At 38.8% G+C, this 23706-nt stretch overlaps 1 protein-coding gene across 3 annotated transcripts in view; it reads right to left on the reverse strand.

The window, feature by feature from the left end:
* E(z) (histone-lysine N-methyltransferase E(z)) overlaps positions 1 to 23706 on the reverse strand; it is a 104573-nt gene that overhangs the window by 66413 nt on the left and 14454 nt on the right. For 2 of the 3 annotated variants that reach the window (XM_071659262.1, XM_071659270.1), the window contains 3 exons: positions 22800 to 22918; positions 17218 to 17372; positions 4038 to 4064 (listed from right to left, as the gene is read on the reverse strand). In XM_071659262.1, coding sequence (XP_071515363.1) covers positions 4038 to 4064; positions 17218 to 17372; positions 22800 to 22918 — 301 coding nt within the window. The remainder of the gene's footprint in view (positions 1 to 4037; positions 4065 to 17217; positions 17373 to 22799; positions 22919 to 23706) is intronic. The other variant, XM_071659277.1, reaches the window with a different exon arrangement.

The following is a 23706-nucleotide window of genomic DNA, read 5'->3' on the forward strand; positions in this document are numbered from 1 at the left end:
TAATGTATGTAAGTGGTGACTGTGAGGATGGTGACATGCACAGAGACTTTGAAAGGCAAGGAGCACAGTACCTCCAGGAGTGGTGAAAGGATGAATGGATTAGGTGTTTTTGAAGAATTTGTGAGAGTAATTGGAAAAGAAGGGGGGAATTTATTATGCACTACTTATAAATGTATATATACATTTATTTAACTCCTGCCCCAGGAGTCTCTCTTATCTTCTTGAGGTCCCCAAAGCACTCAGGATGTTGGCCACATGCTGGTCAGGATCATAGGTCTTAAAGCGTGATGATGTGTGTGTCTATGTGCAGAGAGTGCAGGGCAACTGAGTAGTAAGTGCTCAGTATCTTGTTTATCTTGTTTACGGCAGCTACAATGGACCAGAAAGGTCTTGGGATATGTGAAAACAGTGTTAGTAGTGTTGTACAGATGGATGATGTCCAAAGAGTACACAGGAAAGTGTAACTCATGTCTTTCTGGAAAGCGTAGCTATAGATGAACGTGTCTGATGGGGTGGTGTTCCAGACTGAGTTGAGAGGGTGGTTGTTTAATACTTGTCATACCATTTCAGTGTGTATGTTTTGTCAGTGTTTGTTGGAGGGTTATGTCAGCTGATGCTGCTAAAGTGTGAATAAGGGGTAGGTTTTTACTTCTTTTTGGGGGGTTGGTGGCTAGTTAAGAAGTGGATTGGATGGGATTGGTCCAGTGCTGTTGCAAGGAACTGAATGCCAGTAGTCCACATGCAAATGAAGCAGAAAGAAAAGACAGCTATCTGAGTTGGAGGAGTGCAACTTGACAACCAATAAAGTGCTGGTTCACCACACAACTGTCACTAACCCTCCCGATACCCAGGTAGGTAGCAGTGGTAGTATAACTCTCTGATCGTTGGCTGCCTTCCATGCACATACCACACAATTCCAATTCACTCTATTCCTTGCACACCTCTCACCCTCCAGTATGTTCAGGCTGGCCCCAATTGCTCAAAAACTTTTTCACCCCATCCTTCCACCTCCAATTTGGTCTCCCACTTCTCCTCATTCCCTCCCTCTTTCCATAGCAACTTAAATTCATCACTCCATGACTCACTACTCTTTCTCACCTGTCCACTTCCCACCTTCCATGTCACCCACTTCTCTTACACATGCCAGCACTGCTTCACTAAATACCTCCCATTCCTCATCCACAAACCCCAGCTTCATTTACTCTCACTTTCTGCCATTCTACACTCAACCTTTCACAGGATCTTTTCACATGAGCCTATTTCCCAAGCTCACTTAATTTCTCCACCCTCTTCAAATCAACAGCAGTGGTATATTCAGTCACATCTATCAATCTTGTAAATGGGAAACCTTCAAAATTGTTATTCTGAGATTTTTCATTTGCTATATACTTTTAGGATTTCTACTTTGCCAAGGAAATCCTGTATGTTGCTTGGTTCCCCCACAACACATCCACTGAATCCACTTCAGTCCCCATATGAGAGAATGCATATTGTAGAAATTTCATATGATGTAAAATCAAATAGCTGAGGTATATCTAGCACTTTCATGAGTTCCATTCTTCCCAGCGCTGATGCTCAGGCCACAATGCATCTGGCTAATCCACTTCAGTCCCCATATAAGAAAATGTATACAGTAGAAATTACATATAATGGAAAAGTAAATAGCTGAGATATATCTAGCACTCTCATAAGTTCCATTCCTCCCAGAAATGATGCTCAGGCCACATTGCATCTGGCTAATCATTCCCAAAGTCCTTACTGGAGTTATCACTTACCTGGTTCCAGATATGAAGGTGGATAAGGTGGATAGTGGTGCCAAGCCAGTTCCACTATATGCTCATCCTATTTCCCATACTGATGTTGCAAATCATGGAAGACACCTCCACATATTACTAATCATTGTACTAAATTATTCAGTTTTTAACTCATTCCACTACTCTGTCAATACATTATGTTGGAAGTGTGAACCTGCAGCATGTCATATGTCACATTCTACATGTTGTGCATCAAATATGTTACATAGTATGTCAGGTGTAACATATCACTTGCTACTGGGGTCAAGTGGTTCATGTGTTACAGGCCACACCTGATGTATTACAAGCCACCAAATATCTGTTAAACACCACATATTTATGTACCACAGCTTATGTGGGAAAGAAAAAAAAGACATGGTCCACAGATCACATGTCAAAGGCTAAAGGTCATGAGTCACACATCAGGTGTTACAAAACAGAGGCAATGTTATCTATCAGAAGTCAAATGTTACAAGCCACAGGTCATGTATCATACTCCATACATAATGAATCACATGTCATATTCTAAAAGCTACAGGTAATGGAATATTTATGAAATGCCAAATATAAAGATGACCTATTTGTCATGAATTATATTTTATGTTTTGGTAACTTGTCATATGACACGTCAAAAGTCAAGAATTATAGAACATGTGTTATATGTTACAACCAGAAGACAAAGTATCATAGATACAATAAAGGACACATATATATGCTACAAGCCATAAGTCACATGTTATACATGAGGGGGTTATGTATCCCATATGTTATTAGTCATAATTCATGAATTAATGGCTAAAAGTCATATTACTAACCAAAGGTCATATGTTATAGGTAATGTATCATACCACAAGTCACGTCATAAGGCATGTTTGCCATGCTACATGTAAGTTCAACACCAAAGGTTATGTAGGTTACATGACATAGGTCATATGCTACATGCCTGAGGTAATGTGTCCTTTTCATGGTCATCTGTCAGGGTAATGATCAAAGATCATGATAAGTCACAGGAAATGCACTGCATTCCACAGGTTTTAAATCAGCATCCATTGTCAGGTGAAAAGTAAGATGTCATAGACCAGAAGTCATGTACTAAATGCCAGATGTCATGTTTCAGATGACATGACAATTGTAACAGCACACACAGCATGTGTTCACAAAATCAAGTGACATCTGTCACTGGCAATGGGTCTCAACATTACTGACCCTATGATGTTGCATACCATGGGTCACGATGAAAACCACACAACCTATGCCAAAGGCCACAGATATGTTACAAACCACATGATATGTATCCCTGGCTACAGTTCATGTCATACAGATGACAAAAGTCACAAGCCACAGGTGATGTTAAAGACCACATAATGCATCAAATGACATGATTAATTTAAAGATTAATTGAAACATCACACACCACATGATATGTAACAGGACACAGAATAAGTCTTATGGGCCACATATAGTTACAGACAAATGGTATGTTCCACATCACATGGAAAGAGGTCTTTTATCAGAAACTTAAATATCTAGGCCAGAGATCTTACACAATGGGTCAGAAGTCTTAAGTTGCAAGTCAGAAGTCCCAGGTCATCATACATCATGGGATAAACCACCAACCACCAACGTTATATGTTTAAAGCAATATACATAGGTCATGTCATGTTAACATGTCACAGGCCATAGACTAACAATAATCAATAGAGGTCATATGTCACAAATCAGCAATCACTAAAACAGTTTATTGGTCCTTGTCACACATCACAAGTAAAGAGCGTAAGTCAACGACGTAGATCGAAAGTCAAAGATCAAGAAAATTATATGTCAAAGAGCTTCCACAGAGGACATGTGTCAAAGATAAAAGGTCAACATACAAGAGTCAAACATTAGAAATAATCAACAAGTGTCACATTCCACAAGTCAAAACTCTTGAGGTCATTCACACAGGTCATAGGTCATCCATACAAGTCAGGGATCAGAGGTGATCAGCAGGCACAATAACTGGGAGCCAAACTTTGAAGCTAACATGCATGGAAGACAGCATCTTTCCATTTGTTATTTATAAGCAGTAGGAAAACTAACAAGCTGCCCATAACCCAAATAAAGCTTGCCCCAGTTTAGGTCTGCCCCCAAGTTACACAATAGTGTATTTCCACAATCCTACAGGGGGCAGGGGGAGCAGGCCCCATGACAGGACAGCTAGCAAGATGGCCGCAAGACGCTCGGGGAAGACTTGCTTTCCCTTACCTGGGGCGTCTGTGCTTCCCTTGGTGGCTGTAGGGAAGATTATATTGTCAGACTATTGGTTCTCAACCCACGAATGGGCAAGATTACAATGTCAGACGCGCGGCTTTCACTGTTCATGGAGTCTTGCATTCAACCACCATTTCTGTTTAGGCTATCCAAGAGTCCCGCACAGTTCTATTATTTGCTCCGATAATTCATCACAATGGACTTTGCATTCATAATTTTGCTCTTTAGATACGTCTGGTTCCAATCAATGCCGATACAGATATCTAGAATTTTCAATTTCAGAGTAATAAAAATTTCACTTACTCCTGGAAAGCCCTCACAATTCCATGTCACTTTCCACCATAGTCTTGCATCTCTTTCTAATACCATCATCTCATAATGAAGCAACCATTACATCATAACTTCATGCATAAAGCAAAATAGCAGTCATTTTAGAAGAAATTAAAATGAAAACAGAATCTCATCAACTTTCAAAAAATGAAAAAAAGAAAAAATTCATATATTTTCATTACACACACACATACAACTTCATTCTCAAACCCTAAAAGTCCACATCCATATGACATATGTTGATATAACAACACAACCAACCACTCACACCAATCATTAAATGAATAAAGCACACATCAACCTCTTCAGGGAAAATATTTTGTGAACTCATACAGGGCTTGCATAACCATCCACTAATCTCACAAAGGTACACATAAATCTCAAATATACATGAGAATTACATACTAAAAATTAGTAAATTATCCTAACATATTCAAACACAAATATAAAAATATACTGCAAAATAGAAGATATAAGCAAACACCCAGAACTAACAATTAAAAACATAAATTAACATTCCCCAGACTTTAATGCATACATCATCTCCCCTCATACATTCTGAGAAACACACCAACACCTGGAAGCTGGGAATTTTAACATACACTGGTCATTTACTTATGAACTCATTCTTTAATACACATATAAACACAAACATCACAGACTACAACTCACTCTATGCATTCAAGTACCTCAAAAACACAGAGTAAAGCATACAACAAAGAAACATATAAATATCAGTACATCTACATGACATCCCACATTCTTTGGCAAGGTGGCCAAAACAAATTCTCCAAACATCCATCAAAACAACATATGCCTAAGGCTATCATCCTAACTCACCCTAATCTCCCATCTCCTCTTCCTCCTCTGTCATACTCATAAACTCTCTCTCTTTCATCCTTATCATTTACATCCATACTACATGCCCAAACTTATAAGCACATTACCCCTAATATTTTGAATCTTCCTCATTCAAACACCCACATTTCTAACCCTCTTTATCTGAACCTACAAACTCACCATAAGATATCCATTTCCAAACCTGTGCTACCTACACCTTTTTGATACAACAACATAAGATATCCATTTCCAAACCTGTGCTACCTACACCTTTTTGATACAACATATTTGCTTCCATAAAATCATAGCATGCTTACCTACTCCATTCTCTAAACTCACATACTTATAAAGGAATACAAATGAATGCAAAGAAAATCAAAGATCAAAAGACCATTGGGTCCTTTCATGGTTCATGTTTGTGAAAGTGGAAGAATATGAAATGTATATGTTAGTGTGGTAAGAGTATGAAAGCATACAGATGATTCAGAAAATCCTGAAAATTTTTCATGTAAACAATGAGGTGCAAATCATATCAGTTTTGAACTTGAAACAAAACATTTATCATTAAGTCTATTCTTAAATGTATGCATGATACTATTTCCACTAATTCAATTGTTAAATCACTCTGTACGTTCACAATCTTGTTGAAGAAAAATACTTTTCCAAATTTGAGGTTAAACATTTGCCCGTGAGTTTATAACCATTGCCAAGAAGGAAATCAGATTCATCTAGCTTTAAGAAACTTGACAGATTAAGACCATCAAAGCCTTTGGTAATTTTGAATATCTTATAAGATCTCCTTTTAACCATCATTTTTCAAAGCTAACGAAATCTAAATTGTTTAGCCACCTCTCAAAGGATTTATTCCTCAGCCCGAGAATCATCTTGGCAGCTCATCAAGGTACTCTCTCCAATCTGTTGATCTCTTTTTAAGTTGGATGACCAAGCCTGAACACAATGTACAAGGTGCAGACACACCAATGATTTGCAGAGAGAGAAGATAATTTCCCTTGACTTAAATTCAAAAGTCCTCTCTATATATATATATATATATAAAAAAAAAAAAAAATCACCCTTTTCACTGTTTCAGTGCACTGCTTGAATTGCTTTAGGTCACCAGAAATCATTACACCTAAATCTTTTTCCTCGTTAACTTTTTGCAACTCAACGAAATTCATACTGAAACATGCCCTCTCTTTTTTTTCCTGCCAATATGGAAGCTTTGCATCTATCTATGTTAAAATTCATTTTCCTAAAGTTAAGCCACTCTATCAGTTTGTCTATGGCAGTTTGAAGCTGCATATGTTCATTTTCTGAACTGGATTCATTTCCCAGTTGAGCATCATCTGCAAATTTTGATATTGTACAATGCAGTCCATTATCATGATCATAACATTTAAGAAAAAAAAAATGGTCCCAAGACTGAGCCCTGTGGCACACTACATATCATGTCTGAATATTCTGAGGCTTGAACCTAAATCACTACTCTTTGTTTAAGCCAGGAAACCAAATGCCTAACCATCAACGAAACCCCATCTATACCATATGAGTAACCTCAGTTTTAAATTTTTATCAAATGCTTCATGAAAACCTAAATAGATAACACCAACTGTTTTACTTTCACTATCAAGAAATTTAGGGAAAGCCTACACTAGAAGCTAGTAGAAAGAGAATTCCCTTGCTAAGCTGCCAGAGTCCCACAATCATCGAATCGTATTCATTACAAATTTTTGTTGAATGTTTGTAAAGTTTTTCATGTTCTTCAGGTGTCTGTGACTTGTAATCTTCTCTATAGTGCTAGTGCCTTTAAATGTCCTCTCATAAGCCTTAACATTCAATACCCTTCAATCTACTACACACACCCTCTGGATCTAAGAGCAATATACTTTTCACATCTCTTATTCTTATCCTCACTTAGCTAATCTTCCACCTTGCATCACTTTTCTCATACACTTCTGTGCTTTCATGAAATTAAGTACTCATATTCCTTTCTAATTCTTCACCTACCCTCTTTTTAGTATTTTATAGAATTGATTTGTCTTGTTCTCTGCTCCTTATCTCCATTCAGAGTCTGTGAGTATTATTACTGATTCCTCACTATTAAAGTCTCACTTGATAAGCATCTCATTTATGTGACGTAACTTCTCGTCTCTTAATTACACCACACTGTCTACCTCTTACTCAATTTCCCCATCATCAATCAAAGGAATTCTACGGATACATTCAAAATTCGACCTGTTGTTTCTTCCCAAACTTCAGTTACAATCCATGATTTTGAATTCAATATGCTATTTGCCTTTAACCTCTACGATCCTTGGTACAATGTGGTTTCAGAAGTGGTAGAGGATGTGTGGATCAGGTGTTTGCTTTGAAAAATGTATGTGGGAAATACTTAGAAAAGCAAATGGATTTGTATGTAGCATTTATGGATCTGGAGAAGGCATATAAGAGAGTTGATAGAGATGCTCTGTGGAAGGTATTAAGAATATATGGTGTGGGAGGAAAGTTGTTAGAAGCAGTGAAAAGTTTTTATCGAGGATGTAAGGCATGTGTACGTGTAGGAAGAGAGGAAAGTGATTGGTTCTCAGTGAATGTAGGTTTGCGGCAGGGGTGTGTGATGTCTCCATGGTTGTTTAATTTGTTTATGGATGGGGTTGTTAGGGAGGTGAATGCAAGAGTTTTGGAAAGAGGGGCAAGTATGAAGTCTGTTGGGGATGAGAGAGCTTGGGAAGTGAGTCAGTTGTTGTTCGCTGATGATACAGCGCTGGTGGCTGATTCATGTGAGAAACTGCAGAACCTGGTGACTGAGTTTGGTAAAGTGTGTGAAAGAAGAAAGTTAAGAGTAAATGTGAATAAGAGCAAGGTTATTAGGTACAGTAGGGTTGAGGGTCAAGTCAATTGGGAGGTGAGTTTGAATGGAGAAAAACTGGAGGAAGTGAAGTGTTTTAGATATCTGGGAGTGGATCTGGCAGCGGATGGAACCATGGAAGCGGAAGTGGATCACAGGGTGGGGGAGGGGGCGAAAATTCTGGGAGCCTTGAAGAATGTGTGGAAGTCGAGAACATTATCTCGGAAAGCAAAAATGGGTATGTTTGAAGAAATAGTGGTTCCAACAATGTTGTATGGTTGCGAGGCGTGGGCTATGGATAGAGTTGTGCGCAGGAGGATGGATGTGCTGGAAATGAGATGTTTGAGGACAATGTGTGGTGTGAGGTGGTTTGATCGAGTAAGTAACGTAAGGGTAAGAGAGATGTGTGGAAATAAAAAGAGCGTGGTTGAGAGAGCAGAAGAGGGTGTTTTGAAATGGTTTGGGCACATGGAGAGAATGAGTGAGGAAAGATTGACCAAGAGGATATATGTGTCTGAGGTGGAGGGAACGAGGAGAAGAGGGAGACCAAATTGGAGGTGGAAAGATGGAGCGAAAAAGATTTTGTGTGATCGGGGCCTGAACATGCAGGAGGGTGAAAGGAGGGCAAGGAATAGAGTGAATTGGAGCGATGTGGTATACCGGGGTTGACGTGCTGTCAGTGGATTGAATCAAGGCATGTGTCTGGGGTAAACCATGGAAAGCTGTGTAGGTATGTATATTTGCGTGTGTGGACGTATGTATATACATGTGTATGGGGGTGGGTTGGGCCATTTCTTTCGTCTGTTTCCTTGCGCTACCTCGCGAACGCGGGAGACAGCGACAAAGCAAAAAAAAAAAAAAAAAAATGTCTTTAATCACAACTCACACACTTCTCTTCTTTGTTTATTTTAAAGCACTCTCAAAACAATCATAAAGTACTGTACACTACTAAGTGGTCTGGCTCTGCCTCACAGGAACCTATTTTCTTGCAACAGTATCATACTGAGTACAGTGAAACAAGCAAAATACAAGGTGAGTGCTATGCACTTGCCCTGCATCTGGCAAAATACTTTTGTTAGTACTCATTGGTAGGTGTCATCCATCAACCTACATTTCATCAACATAACAAAGACTTAGCCCATTACAGATCGTAATGTACACAAATGAAACTTCAGATTACTCATAACACACTTCATACTCACCATGGGCCACACAAGCTCTCACAACAAACTTGATCAAACTGATTACCTGATACAACACTAAACCCATAACCAACTTACTTCTGACAATACACACCATGTCACACATAATATACACATAGACTTAAGCCTTTCCTACACACACATACCAAAGGCTTAGTCAACAAACAACAGGCCTTAACACACATAAGATACTTATAAACATACACACCAGATACTAACAATCACATACAAAAATACATCCAGTAAACTTCAGCAAACATCAAATACAAAAACATACACACATCATGATCATGTAATATACTTAAAACACATATACCAGCAACATAAAAACTCACTTATAACATACTGCATCTACAAACACACATCAAAATTCGTAACACACACCACAGTTTTCCATTCCCAAAACATATTTTAAAAATAACACACGAGTCACACCACATGTATACTTTAATAATCAAATCATAAACACACACACTAGATATCTTAAAATACACAAGACAGTCTTTAACATACATATTACTTAAATCACATACCATAGCCTTCAACACAATAATATTATATGTCAAAAAACTAATCTGACTACAGATTTTTATAACATATAAATAATACACACAACAGAAAGCTCAAACTTCAGGTTTTATATAGAATAACTTTCTAAACAAAAGTTGCATGACATTATATTCTTTAAGACTGCAGTCTGCACATAAATACATGATATGGTTGGCTGTTTCATCCTTGGGATAGATTAATTATAAATGAATATATCAGCAAATAAATGAAAAGGGATATATACAGAATGAAGTTAGATGGACAACAGTGTGTTATGGATAAGTCAGAGACATAATATATTATTTTTGTTTTTATTGTGTTATGGATAAGTCAGATACATGATATATTTTGTTTTTTAAGCTGGAGGCTCCAGCCATGGAAAAATAGTCCACATCAAGGCCGGGCTTTAATTAAAATATAAAGAGGATAATGAAAGGAAAACAATATGCTAGACTTGTCCTCTGCCAGTGGCCTATTAAGGGTGAGGCACTTGTTCTCTGCCAGTAGCCTGTTAAGGGTGAGGCACTAAAGGATAGGAAGCTGCACTGAGGTTCACGTTATGGAAACTATTGCTGTGGCACCCCCTTGAGGAAGTTCCAGTTGGGAACAGGCATCAGAAACATAGATAGATAGATAAAAAAGGAAAAAGAGGAGATGAGGCAAAGTATTTGAAAATTTTGGAGGAGAAAAACCTGTCATTTAAAAACGGCATGTGTACGATATAAATTTGTGCTAATCAGTTTTTGACGCTTATGTGAGATTACAGTCACAACTATAAAATACAGGAAGATTCTAAATGTGTTATCCTGTTCTGAATGTTGAAAAATACAAACACAGTGAATAGATAAGTAGCTGAAAAAAACACTTGAGCAAGCAACAAGATGGATTTCTAACAAGAAAGATGTGATCATGAACTGGGCAGAAATATAACTGAAAATTAAAAATGATATACTGGACTGAGCTACAACCTATGTGACAACCCCAGTAATTCAGCTTTGGGACCAAATGAAACCCAAGCTGTATTCCTCAAGAAGAAAAAGTCATCAACAGCAAAATCAATGATGCTGTTGCTGAGAAAAGCCCTAGATGAAAGCAAATTTACAGACGATCATAAATAATGACATATGTAATACCAATACACAAAGGAGGACTACACTAATACTTAAACAGTACAGACCACTAAGCTTCGCATGTAATGAAGTTTTTCAAGAGTTAAAGGACATATAATAAAACATCTTGCGCTACCTCGCAGGCGCGGGAGACGGCGACAAAGTATAAAAAAAAAAAAAAAAAAAAAAAAAATAAATAAAAAAATAAAACATCTGATCAAGAACAGCTAAATAAACAGAGGAAAGCATTTATCTGTACCAGGAAAAACATGCAAACCCAATCATCAGCTCATTACAAAGAAATATATAAACGTTTACTGCACAGAAAAAGAACAGACTTTTTATTTCTTGGATGCTGGAAGGAATAATCAACTAGAACAGCATCATAAGTGTGCTCTACACTCATAGGGAATAGTAGCTATCTTCCTAAACACACAAAAAAACAAATACAAAACCAATGATATTACTGTCGTGTTCAGCATAAACAATAACAGTACAGCTGAAGTCCACAAAAATGGCCAATGTGTCATCAATACACAAAGGATGATCATAATATCTGCCCAAGCAATATATCTAAGAAGCATGCAATGAAACATTTAGAATAAGTTTATCAATGAAGGCCCCCAAAGATTTGCACCATGCAAGAGCACAAAAGTGCAGCTGCTAGCACACAATAGCATATCTTTATCCATATCTGTCTGCCATTTCCCACACTAGCAAGACAGACACAAGAAGAGACAACAAAAGGCTTCATTTGCTCACATCTACATTCTATCTGCCTCATACAATACACCAAAGCCAGAGCCTCATATCTATACCCAAGCTGAAGAGACTGTTCCATCATTTCCCCTGACCACTTCACATGCCTTGGTTCAGCCTAATGACAACACTGCCCCATGGATACCACATCACTCAAATGCTCTCTATCCCATGCATGCCTCTCATCCTCCTGCATATTCAGGCCCTCATATCTAAATGCTTCTCTCACTCCATCCATCCATCTTTTCAGTCTACCCCTCCCACTTGCTCCCTCTACTTTTGACAGGTATATCCTCTTGTCTCTCTTCAATTATCCTCTCCATAAATCCAAACCATCTCAACACCTTAATCAACTCTCAACCATACTTCTCTCATGAAACAATAGGGTAAGGAGCAACAGCAGACAATGATTTTCTTGCTACTGCTGAGACATTGCTCAAAGTTTATATTTATTTTTTATATTATACTTTGTCGCTGTCTCCCGCGTTTGCGAGGTAGCGCAAGGAAACAGACGAAAGAAATGGCCCAACCCCCCCCATACACATGTATATACATACGTCCACACACGCAAATATACATACCTACACAGCTTTCCATGGTTTACCCCAGACGCTTCACATGCCTTGATTCAATCCACTGACAGCACGTCAACCCCGGTATACAACATCGCTCCAATTCACTCTATTCCTTGCCCTCCTTTCACCCTCCGGCATGTTCAGGCCCCGATCACACAAAATCTTTTTCACTCCATCTTTCCACCTCCAATTTGGTCTCCCTCTTCTCCTCGTTCCCTCCACCTCCGACACATATATCCTCTTGGTCAATCTTTCCTCACTCATTCTCTCCATGTGCCCAAACCACTTCAAAACACCCTCTTCTGCTCTCTCAACCACGCTCTTTTTATTTCCACACATCTCTCTTGCCCTTACGTTACTCACTCGATCAAACCACCTCACACCACACATTGTCCTCAAACATCTCATTTCCAGCACATCCATCCTCCTGCGCATAACTCTATCCATAGCCCACGCCTCGCAACCATACAACATTGTTGGAACCACTATTCCTTCAAACATACCCATTTTTGCTTTCCGAGATAATGTTCTCGACTTCCACACATTCTTCAAGGCCCCCAGAATTTTCGCCCCCTCCCCCACCCTATGATCCACTTCCGCTTCCATGGTTCCATCCGCTGCCAGATCCACTCCAAGATATCTAAAACACTTCACTTCCTCCAGTTTTTCTCCATTCAAACTCACCTCCCAATTGACTTGACCCTCAACCCTACTGTACCTAATAATTAACCTTGCTCTTATTCACATTTACTCTTAACTTTCTTCTTCCACACACTTTACCAAACTCAGTCACCAGCTTCTGTAGTTTCTCACATGAATCAGCCACCAGCGCTGTATCATCAGCGAACAACAACTGACTCACTTCCCAAGCTCTCTCATCCCCAACAGACTTCATACTTGCCCCTCTTTCCAAAACTCTTGCATTTACCTCCCTAACAACCCCATCCATAAAGAAATTAAACAACCATGGAGACATCACACACCCCTGCCGCAAACCTACATTCACTGAGAACCAATCACTTTCCTCTCTTCCTACACGTACACATGCCTTACATCCTCGATAAAAACTTTTCACTGCTTCTAACAACTTGCCTCCCACACCATATATTCTTAATACCTTCCACAGAGCATCTCTATCAACTCTATCATATGCCTTCTCCAGATCCATAAATGCTATATACAAATCCATTTGCTTTTCTAAGTATTTCTCACATACATTCTTCAAAGCAAACACCTGATCCACACATCCTCTACCACTTCTGAAACCACACTGCTCTTCCCCAATCTGATGCTCTGTACATGCCTTCACCCTCTCAATCAATACCCTCCCATATAATTTACCAGGAATACTCAACAAACTTATACCTCTGTAATTTGAGCACTCACTCTTATCCCCTTTGCCTTTGTACAATGGCACTATGCACGCATTCCGCCAATCCTCAAGCACCTCACCATGAGTCATACATACATTAAATAACCTTACCAACCAGTCAACAATACAGTCACCCCCTTTTTTAATAAATTCCACTGCAATACCATCCAAACCTGCTGCCTTGCCGGCTTTCATCTTCCGCAAAGCTTTCACTACCTCTTCTCTGTTTACTAAATCATTTTCCCTAACCCTCTCACTTTGCACACCACCTCGACCAAAACACCCTATATCTGCCACTCTATCATCAAACACATTCAACAAACCTTCAAAATACTCACTCCATCTCCTTCTCACATCACCACTACTTGTTATCACCTCCCCATTTGCGCCCTTCACTGAAGTTCCCATTTGCTCCCTTGTCTTACGCACTTTATTTACCTCCTTCCAGAACATCTTTTTATTCTCCCTAAAATTTAATGATACTCTCTCACCCCAACTCTCATTTGCCCTTTTTTTCACCTCTTGCACCTTTCTCTTGACCTCCTGTCTCTTTCTTTTATACATCTCCCACTCAATTGCATTTTTTCCCTGCTCATAGTAAACAACAGAATTCTGGGAGACAAAACAGAAAAATAGAACATAAAGGAAAGCTATTACAATGGATCACTTTTTTAATGAAATTAAATTCACAGCAGGAACAAAAGAGAACTATGTCTGCTGAAGACGAGTACAGTCTGAGGTAACACAAGGAACTGTGTTGGTTGCAAAGATGTACGTAATTATGGTGTCTGACTTATACAAAGAAGCGAAGAACAGTACAGTGATATATTTTAGAGATGACATCAAGGTGAGTAAGAGGATTAGATAAAAAGATAATGTGCATGATTTCAACATGGGCAATCAAAAACTTGATGAAATTTAGTGAAGGAAACTCTGAACATGGGCAACAAAATATATGATGAAATTTAGTGAAACTCTGAACAACTTGGTTTGGTAAGATTAACAATACAAGAGTTGCAGCTTACAAAGTGCTAAGGAGAAAAGAAACTGGACATGAAGAAAAAGTAAAAGACCTTCAAACAATCACATCTGAAAAGCTGGAATTTGCATACCACACTGAAAAACAACACTGTACTAACAAGTAAGGTATAGAAATAAAGAGTGGTTATGAAAATTTTCACTATGGGAAATAGAAAGCTAATAACAAACAAGTAGCCTAACAAAAAAAGATGGAAAAATATTCAGTGTTCTGCCCAGCAAAGTAAGAAACCTATAAATGAGGAAAATCTTTTAATAGAAACCTCGATAAATTGGTCCTAGATTAGCCTAAAAACTGAATTTGCAATGATGTTAGCAGCAGATAACAACAATATGCAAGCAGTATGTGAGGAAAGCTCTAAATGCAAGCTCTGCCACATGGCCATATTTAGGGCTGGGTAAACTGGGCAGCTGCCCAGGGGCATATCAAAAAACTGTTTGAAAAGAACAATATCTGTTAGTGTTAAAGGGGCAAAGCAATAGCTACTCTAATGCCATGTTTAACAGGAAATGAAACCAAGACTAAAGAGTTAATCATGATCATCTATTCACAATGCCAAAATCTATCAGCATTTACTCCCAGACTATATCACACATTTATGGTAACTGCAGATATTCCATATGGAAAGTCTGATATACTGCACTGTCCCTTTAACAGCTTCATTCCATTGGCATGAGAAAAGTCATGTTTTCCTGTGAATTCTAAACTGTAATAGGTAAGGAGCAGGGATAACAACTGTGACAGGATAACTAATCAATCACTGTTAAGAGCCTCCAGAGTCCTCACTCCAGCTCAGCCTTGCCTTATTTTACTGTAGGTAGGCATACAGGTACTTTATTCCTAATCCATCTCACTCCTCTCTTTCACAACCTCTCTCTCTCTCTCTCTCTCTCTCTCTGCTACCCCTACCCAACATAAATTTCATCATGTATGAGTAAACCCCTCTCTCATTCCTGTCCATACCTTTTTCTCCTCTCTGTCCTTTCACCTCTCTCTTCACTTTACTTCCCTTTTCAACCTTCCACTCTAATATTTCACTCTCCTATCACCTTACTTTTGATCTGAATAAGAGCAAGGTTATTGGGTACAGTAGGGTTGAGGGTCAAGTCAACTGGGAGGTAAGTCTGAATGGAGAAAAACTGGAGGAAGTAAAGTGTTTTAGATATCTGGGAGTGGATCTGGCAGCGGATGGAACCATGGATGCGAAAGTGAATCATAGGGTGGGGGAGGGGGTGAAAATTCTGGGAGCCTTGAAGAAAGTTTGGAAATCGAGAACATTATCTCGGAAAGCAAAAATGGGTATGTTTGAAGGAATAGTGGTTCCAACAATGTTGTATGGCTGCGAGGCGTGGGCTATGGATAGGGTTGTGCAGAGGATGGTGGATGTGCTGGAAATGAGATGTTTAAGGACAATATGTGGTGTGATGTGGTTTGATCAAGTAAGTAATATAAGGGTGAGAGAGATGTGTGGAAATAAAAAGAGTGTGGTTGAGAGAGCAGAAGAGGGTGTTTTGAAATGGTTTGGTTACATGGAGAGAATGAGTGAGGAAAGATTGACCAAGAGGATATATGTCAGAGGTGGAGGGAATGAGGAGAAGTGGGAGACCTAACTGGAGGTGGAAAGATGGAGTGAAAAAGATTTTGAGTGATCGGGGCCTGAACATGCAGGAGGGTGAAAGGCGTGCAAGGAATAAAGTGAATTGGAACGATGTGGTATACCGGGTCGACGTGCTGTCAATGGATTGAACCAGGGCATGTGAAGCGTCTGGGGTAAACCATGGAAAGTTCTGTGGGGCTTGGATGTGGAAAGGGAGCTGTGGTTTCGGTGCATTATTACATGACAGCTAGAGACTGAGTGTGAACGAATGGGGCCTTTGTTGTCTTTTCCTAGCGCTACCTCGCACACATGAGGGGGTTGTTATTCCATGTGTGGCGGGGTGGCGATGGGAATAAATAAAGGTAGACCGTATGAATTATGTACATGTGTATATATGTATATGTCTGTGTGTATATATATATATATGTACATTGAGATGTATAGGTACGTATACTTACATGTGTGGACGTGTATGTATATACATGTGTATGTGGGTGGGTTGGGCCATTCTTTCATCTGTTTCCTTGTACTACCTCGCTAATGCGGGAGACAGCGACAAAGCAAAATAAATAAAATAAATAAATATTCCCCTTCTATATGAGTTCCATCTCATCTGCAAAATATGCCCTTTTAGACATTCTTTATGTAAACATATTTTGTCATTTCAAGGATATCTTTTTACTATAATCATGAATCTTATCAGATCTCCCACAGAACTACTATATCTAAGCCCCTAGATCTGCTTCAACTGTTAAGGTATCCTTCTCAATTACCTGCATTCTATACTGTGCTTAAATTTTCTGGAGTCTTTGTAGAACAAATATAATGAATAATCTATCCCAAGGATGTCATATCCAATTTTCATGTATCACTAGTTCTCATGAAAATCTTTTCTGCTTTCTTCAGTTAACATCCTAAATGCTTCAAGGCAAAAATTAAAAGAATGAAACTCACGGTGTAGAAAGCAGTCATATTTGAAGCATCGCCTGCAGAAGAGTGTGTGAAAGGAATGCATTGTCTGTTCCTGTGGAACACTCTCTGCATTAGGACCATCAATGTTTGGAGTACATTCTGGTGGAAGAGCTGTTGGATCAGTCAGTTCTATGTATCTGAAAAAATATCAAATAAATACTTAAAGCATACAATGGATACCCAAGCACAGATTTTAAACTGTTTCACAATGAGTAAACAAATCAATCATTCTAAAACATTGGTGGTCTTCCTACACATTCCTCAATGGGTCATAAATGACTGTATAACCAAGTTGTTGAGTCCGTGAAGTACTAAAATATAGTCATGCTGCATCTTACCACCACCTATTCCATTTTACCTTGAAATACCTTACATTACTTAACATCTAATTCACATGCCTTATGTCCACTCTAAAAAAAAATTAGAAAAATTTCCTGAAACTACACCTACCTTTGCCTCAAACAGCCACTCCAATGCATAAAGTTTGATCAAAATGTAAACCTAAAATGTTTTAAATGTGGAATCCTACTTTATACATGGAAGACAATTCATATCAAATGTTCATAGCCAACATTATCAAACATTCAACATAAATCTGGGGGTATACAGAGTTGTTAATGGGATGTTGACTTGTTGAATGTATCTGGATACTATGCATGGAAACAGGAAAGTGGTCACGTGCCTGACAACTAGACAAAGCAACAAATGTTCCCTTGCATGAAGGTATGCAGAGTAAAAGTGACAGCATGATTTACAGAGCAATAAAATCTCTTTAGCATAATTCACAAGGTGGGATAGTAACTGATCATCATAATAAATGAATTAGTAAAGCCCTTAAAGATAAAGAAAAATATGGGTTTTGGAAGAAATGAGGATGTTGGCCAGATTTCTGCATACAGAATAATTGTGAAAAAGTTCTAGAAAAAAAGATGGAAAAATATACAGCATTCTCTGATTTAGAAAAGTAAAGTACAGAGGGAACCCTCCCCAAAATTATGACTTTATAATGCTTACACAACACTTCAGAATGCTAGTGAGAGTTTTTGAAAATAGTAATTCATGTATGATAATGGTGGCATGAATGACTGATTAGAAAAAAATGTTTTTCATGTACAAAGCATTGAGATGATACTAGGGCAAGTTGGTGTGTACTGCTGCATTATGATGAAATACAATGGAAGTTACTAAACTTATTTTATGCTGAAAAAAAAAGGGGGGTCACTTTGGTTGTGTATGTGTGTGTGTAGGAGAGAGCTGTAAGTTGCTATAAGAAAAACTTCAGTTTTTGAAAGAGAAGGAATTTTAGTGTGTAAAATCATGTGAATCAAAAAGATATGACTTGTTGATAAGTTTAGAAATTTGTTGTAAATTTCCATAAGAATTGTACAATAAACAAAATTATACCCAATCACCTTGGATTTGAAGACCATCCATTACTAGAAGAATCCAGATATGACTGACTCCAGAAGAATGCAAAACAATTACCTTTTACCATAATTTTACTAAAAGAAAACAGCTTGTTTCAGCAACATGTACTCACTTAAAAAGGTGCAGTAGTACCTCTTATGTGCTCACACATTATTAACAGGAACTGGAGTGCATTACCACTCAGATAAAAAAAGGGCACATATAGATGCTAAGGGGCCTGACTAGCATCATATGCATTATCAAAAGAATTGCCAAGTACTATTATTTCTAAGGGTAATGGAAAAGGATCCTTTCTCTACAGATTGCTTGAAGAACAAGAAGGATCAGGTGGTGCTGCATTCTCATGTTCAATAAACACTTCAGTCAAAGTCAGCTGCTTTTGAGAAAGTCTCTGAAGACTTATGAAGTGGAAGTATAAATTGTATTGACCTATTATATTTGTTGAGTGGAACTGTGTGTGTGTGTGTGTGTGTGTGTGTGTGTGTGTGTGTGTGTGTGTGGGGCCTGGATGTGGACAGGGAGCTGTGGTTTCGGTGCACTGCACATGATAGATAGAGAGTGAGTGTGAATGAATGTGGCCTTTTTTGTCTACTTTCCTAGCGTTACCTCGCTGAAGCAGGGGGTAGCGAAGCTGTTTCCTGTGGGGAGGGTAGTGCCGGGAATGGATGAAGGCAAGCGAGTATGAATATGTACATGTGTATATATGTATATGTCTGTGTTTATGTGTGGTGATATGTATGTGTATGTATATGTGCATGTATGGGCATTTATGTACATAAATGTGTAGATGAGTGGATGGGCCATTCTTCATCTGTCTCCTGGCGCTACCTTGCTGAAGCGGGGAAACAGCAATTAAGTAAAAAAAACATTCTTCTGAAGCACATTCAGTCAATGGACTCAACCAAGACATGTGAGACATCCAGGATAAACCATGGAAAGGTCCATGGGGCCCGGCTGTGGATAGGGAGCTGTGGTTTTGGTGCATTACACACGACAACTCATGTATGGATGTGAGTGGATGCAACCTCTGTCTGCTTCCTGGCGCTATTTTGCTTGCACAGCAAGCGGTGATCGTGTGTGTGTGTGTGTGTGTGTGTGTGTGTGTGTGTGTGTGTGTGTGTGTCTGAGGGGTGGGAGGGGGATGTATATGTTAATATGATATCTCCTTTCTTTTCTTTCATGCATTTGTGCTGTTTACTTTGGATTTGTATGTAGCATTTATGGATCTGGAGAAGGCATATGATAGAGTTGATAGAGATGCTCTGTGGAAGGTATTAAGAATATATGGTGTGGGAGGCAAGTTGTTAGAAGCAGTGAAAAGTTTTTATCGAGGATGTAAGGCATGTGTACGTGTAGGAAGAGAGGAAAGTGATTGGTTCTCAGTGAATGTAGGTTTGCGGCAGGGGTGTGTGATGTCTCCATGGTTGTTTAATTTGTTTATGGATGGGGTTGTAAGGGAGGTAAATGCAAGAGTCCTGGAAAGAGGGGCAAGTATGAAGTCTGTTGGGGATGAGAGAGCTTGGGAAGTGAGTCAGTTGTTGTTCGCTGATGATACAGCGCTGGTGGCTGATTCATGTGAGAAACTGCAGAAGCTGGTGACTGAGTTTGGTAAAGTGTGTGGAAGAAGAAAGTTGAGAGTAAATGTGAATAAGAGCAAGGTTATTAGGTACAGTAGGGGTGAGGGTCAAGTCAATTGGGAGGTGAGTTTGAATGGAGAAAAACTGGAGGAAGTGAAGTGTTTTAGATATCTGGGAGTGGATCTGTCAGCGGATGGAACCATGGAAGCGGAAGGGGGGGGGACGGGGGCGAAAAATTTTGGGAGCCTTGAAAAAATGTGTGGAAGTCTGAGAACCATTATCTCAGAAAGCGGAAAATGGGTTATGTTTGAGGGGAAATAGTGGTTCCACAATGTTGTATGGTTGCGAGGCGGTGGGCTATGGATAGAGATGTGCGCGGAGATGGATGTGTGGAAAAAATGAGATGTTTGAGGACAATGTGTGGTGTGAGGTGGTTTGATCGAGTAAGTAACGGTAAGGGGTAAGAGAGATGTGTGGAATAAAAAGCGCGTGGTTGAGAGAGCAGAAGAGGTGTTTTGAAATGGTATTGGGCACACATGGAGGCAGAATGAGGTGAGAGAGATGACACCGAGAGGATATATGTGTCGGACGGTGGAGGGAACGAGAGAAGAGGAGACCAAATTGGAGGTGGAAAGATGGAGTGAAAAAGATTTTGTGTGATCGGGGCCTGAACATGCAGGAGGGTGAAAGGAGGGCAAGGAATAGAGTGAATTGGAGTCATGTGGTATACAGGGGTTGACGTGCTGTCAGTGGATTGAATCAAGGCATGTGAAGCGTCTGGGGTAAACCATGGAAAGCTGTGTAGGTGGACGTGTGTATGTACATGTGTATGGGGGGGGGGGGGTTGGGCCATTTCTTTCGTCTGTTTCCTTGCGCTACCTCGCAAACTCGGGAGACAGCGACAAAGTATAAAAAAAAAAAAAAAAAAAAAAAAAAAAAAAAAAAAAAAAAACTTTGGAGCAGGGTGGCGTTGGGAATGAATGAATGTGAGCAAGTATGAATATATACATGAGTATATATATGCACATGAGTATGTATATGTATATGAATGTATGTATATATAGGTATAAGTACATGTTTGTGCATATAAGTATAAATATGAGTATGTGAGTGGATGTGTCTTTCTTTGTCTGTTTCCTGGTGATACCTCACTGATGTGGGAAACAGCAATCAAGTGTGAAAAAAATTTTCTTTTGATTCCATTAACTTAATGATTGTTTCAAAGACTTCTTTAGCCTTTTCTAAAGAGGCTTTCAGCTCTACTTCCTTATCTGAGTCCGTCCATCATCATTTTCTAAGGCTCTATTTGATTTATCATTAAGATAATCATAAAGCTAAATCAAATCAAATAAGATAATTAGACTTGTCACATATATTGCTGAATATCATCCTGTTTAATATTGTGAGAAAACAGATGCAAAAAGCAGTAAAGGAGAAAAACTGGATGCACAGGGAAAGGTTTGGTGAAGGGAAAAGTTTACTTGTAATGTAAGCAAGATAACAAGGCTGCATGATAAGGAGTACTTGTCCTAATTCTGATGTACAAATGTGAAACTCAAGTATTTTAAGATCGGAAAAGGACAAAAATAAGACGAATAAAAATGGACACCTTGTGTAGTATAGCTGGAATTCGAAAGATAAACAGAGCTGAAAACAAGGATGTGAGAAGGCTATGTGAAAAAGATAAGTATTTACAAAGTCTGCAAGTGACAGTGCCAAGCTCAGTCTCTTACCTGACAACATAAGAGTTTACGATTCTGCCTCTACTCTTAAGCACCTCATGACTCACACAGAAAGAAGTCCACACTTTAGCCTTGGAAAATACAGACCTATGCTTATATTTCTTCCAAAGCCAAATATGTGATATACTGTGCAAGCCCAGATTCCTAAATTGACACTTTACAACCTGGCATTCTGAAGCAACAATAATGAAAAAAAATTTACTTGCATTCTGATAATGCTATACGGGTATGCATCATTCACCAAATGGATGGAACAGAGGAGGCTTTAAGATATCAGGTCCTGTATATTCTGGAGGGTGAAAAGCATATGTTTGCCATAAAGAATTATGGCATTGTGATATGTGAGGGTAAGCTACTACTGATGGGCTGAACCAAGAATATGAAGGAATGGAGGGAAATCACAGAGATGTCTGTGGGACTTAGATGTGGATGGCAGACTCTGGTTTTCATACATTGCAGATGACCATTAGAGACTGGCTGTATCCAAGTAAGACCAATTGTTCATCTGTTCCTAAAGCTTCCATGCAAAAAAAAAGGGAAATTATCAATTGTAGGAAAAGGTCATTAGCATAATTACTAAGTAACTCATAATTTCTCTCTTTCTTCCACTCTCTTCTGCCCTTTCTCTCCCCCTCTCTCTCTCTCTCCCATTCTCTCATCTTCTCTTCTTATCTCTCATCTCACCTTAAACTCTTCCCATTCTCCTCTTTCTCCATCCCTCTGTTCTACATCTATCCTACTTCTTTCATGAAGAAGCACAGATAATGTCCATGAAAGCCAGAACAATAAACAATCTAAACATAACATTATATCTTACTTTTCCTTAAGTTCTTCAGGTGAACCCTTATCAGGGAAGAGAGCTGATATGGCCTGAAAAATAGCAGCACATGGGAAATCCTTTGTCCCTGAGTTGCTTGAACCGTCCCAACTCTCCTCCTGAAAATTGATTACATAAATGCATATTTTCTAAATTAAACTGGCTTAGATTACATGTATGTTATGTTAAAGGCAATGAGTGATTTTATGCTAATAAGGCAGTACCTATAATAGAATCTGTAAAAAAATATATATATTTGGGAAACATTACACAAGACAAAAACTTTACATGTATGTAATTTCTTCTTTCTTTCAGGAGTCAGCAGATAAGGAGGACCCACTGAAGATTTTCTCCTAAGGCTGTCATCTGTTCATGACTACCTCACTGATCCAGGAAATGGTAAATAAGTATGAATAAACACTATGAATAGGGTGAGAAATTAAAGACAAAATAACTAAAGAAGTGGATGTGAGGAGAGTTTGGGTGGGTATAGGAAGAAACAGTACCAGTATATGCAAACAAGGAGTGTCTATGAAATGTGAAGAATTATACCACAATCATGGCAAGTTGGAAAGTTCTGCATCAGCCAATCTACAATCCAGCAGATAATGGTCAATCAAAAAATGATCTCACTGAGTAACAAAACATTAATATGGGACACAAGAAAATCAATTTGTCTTAGTTTCTACATTAATTAAATCAACGGAAATACTCAAGGGAAAGTCATGAGATCATTAGTAAATGGGGCATCCAAGGAAAAAAACAATTTTTCACAATAGGAGAGCCGACAGAAATAAAGAAGAAAAATATACACAGGTAAAAGTGTTAGTTACTAGTACAAATGAAACCAAGACAAAAAATATGCTTAGCCATTCTAAGCAACTTCTTACAAACAAAACTAGAAAAA

This window comes from Panulirus ornatus, chromosome 5, assembly GCF_036320965.1.
Source record: "Panulirus ornatus isolate Po-2019 chromosome 5, ASM3632096v1, whole genome shotgun sequence".
Lineage (NCBI taxonomy): Eukaryota > Metazoa > Arthropoda > Malacostraca > Decapoda > Palinuridae > Panulirus > Panulirus ornatus.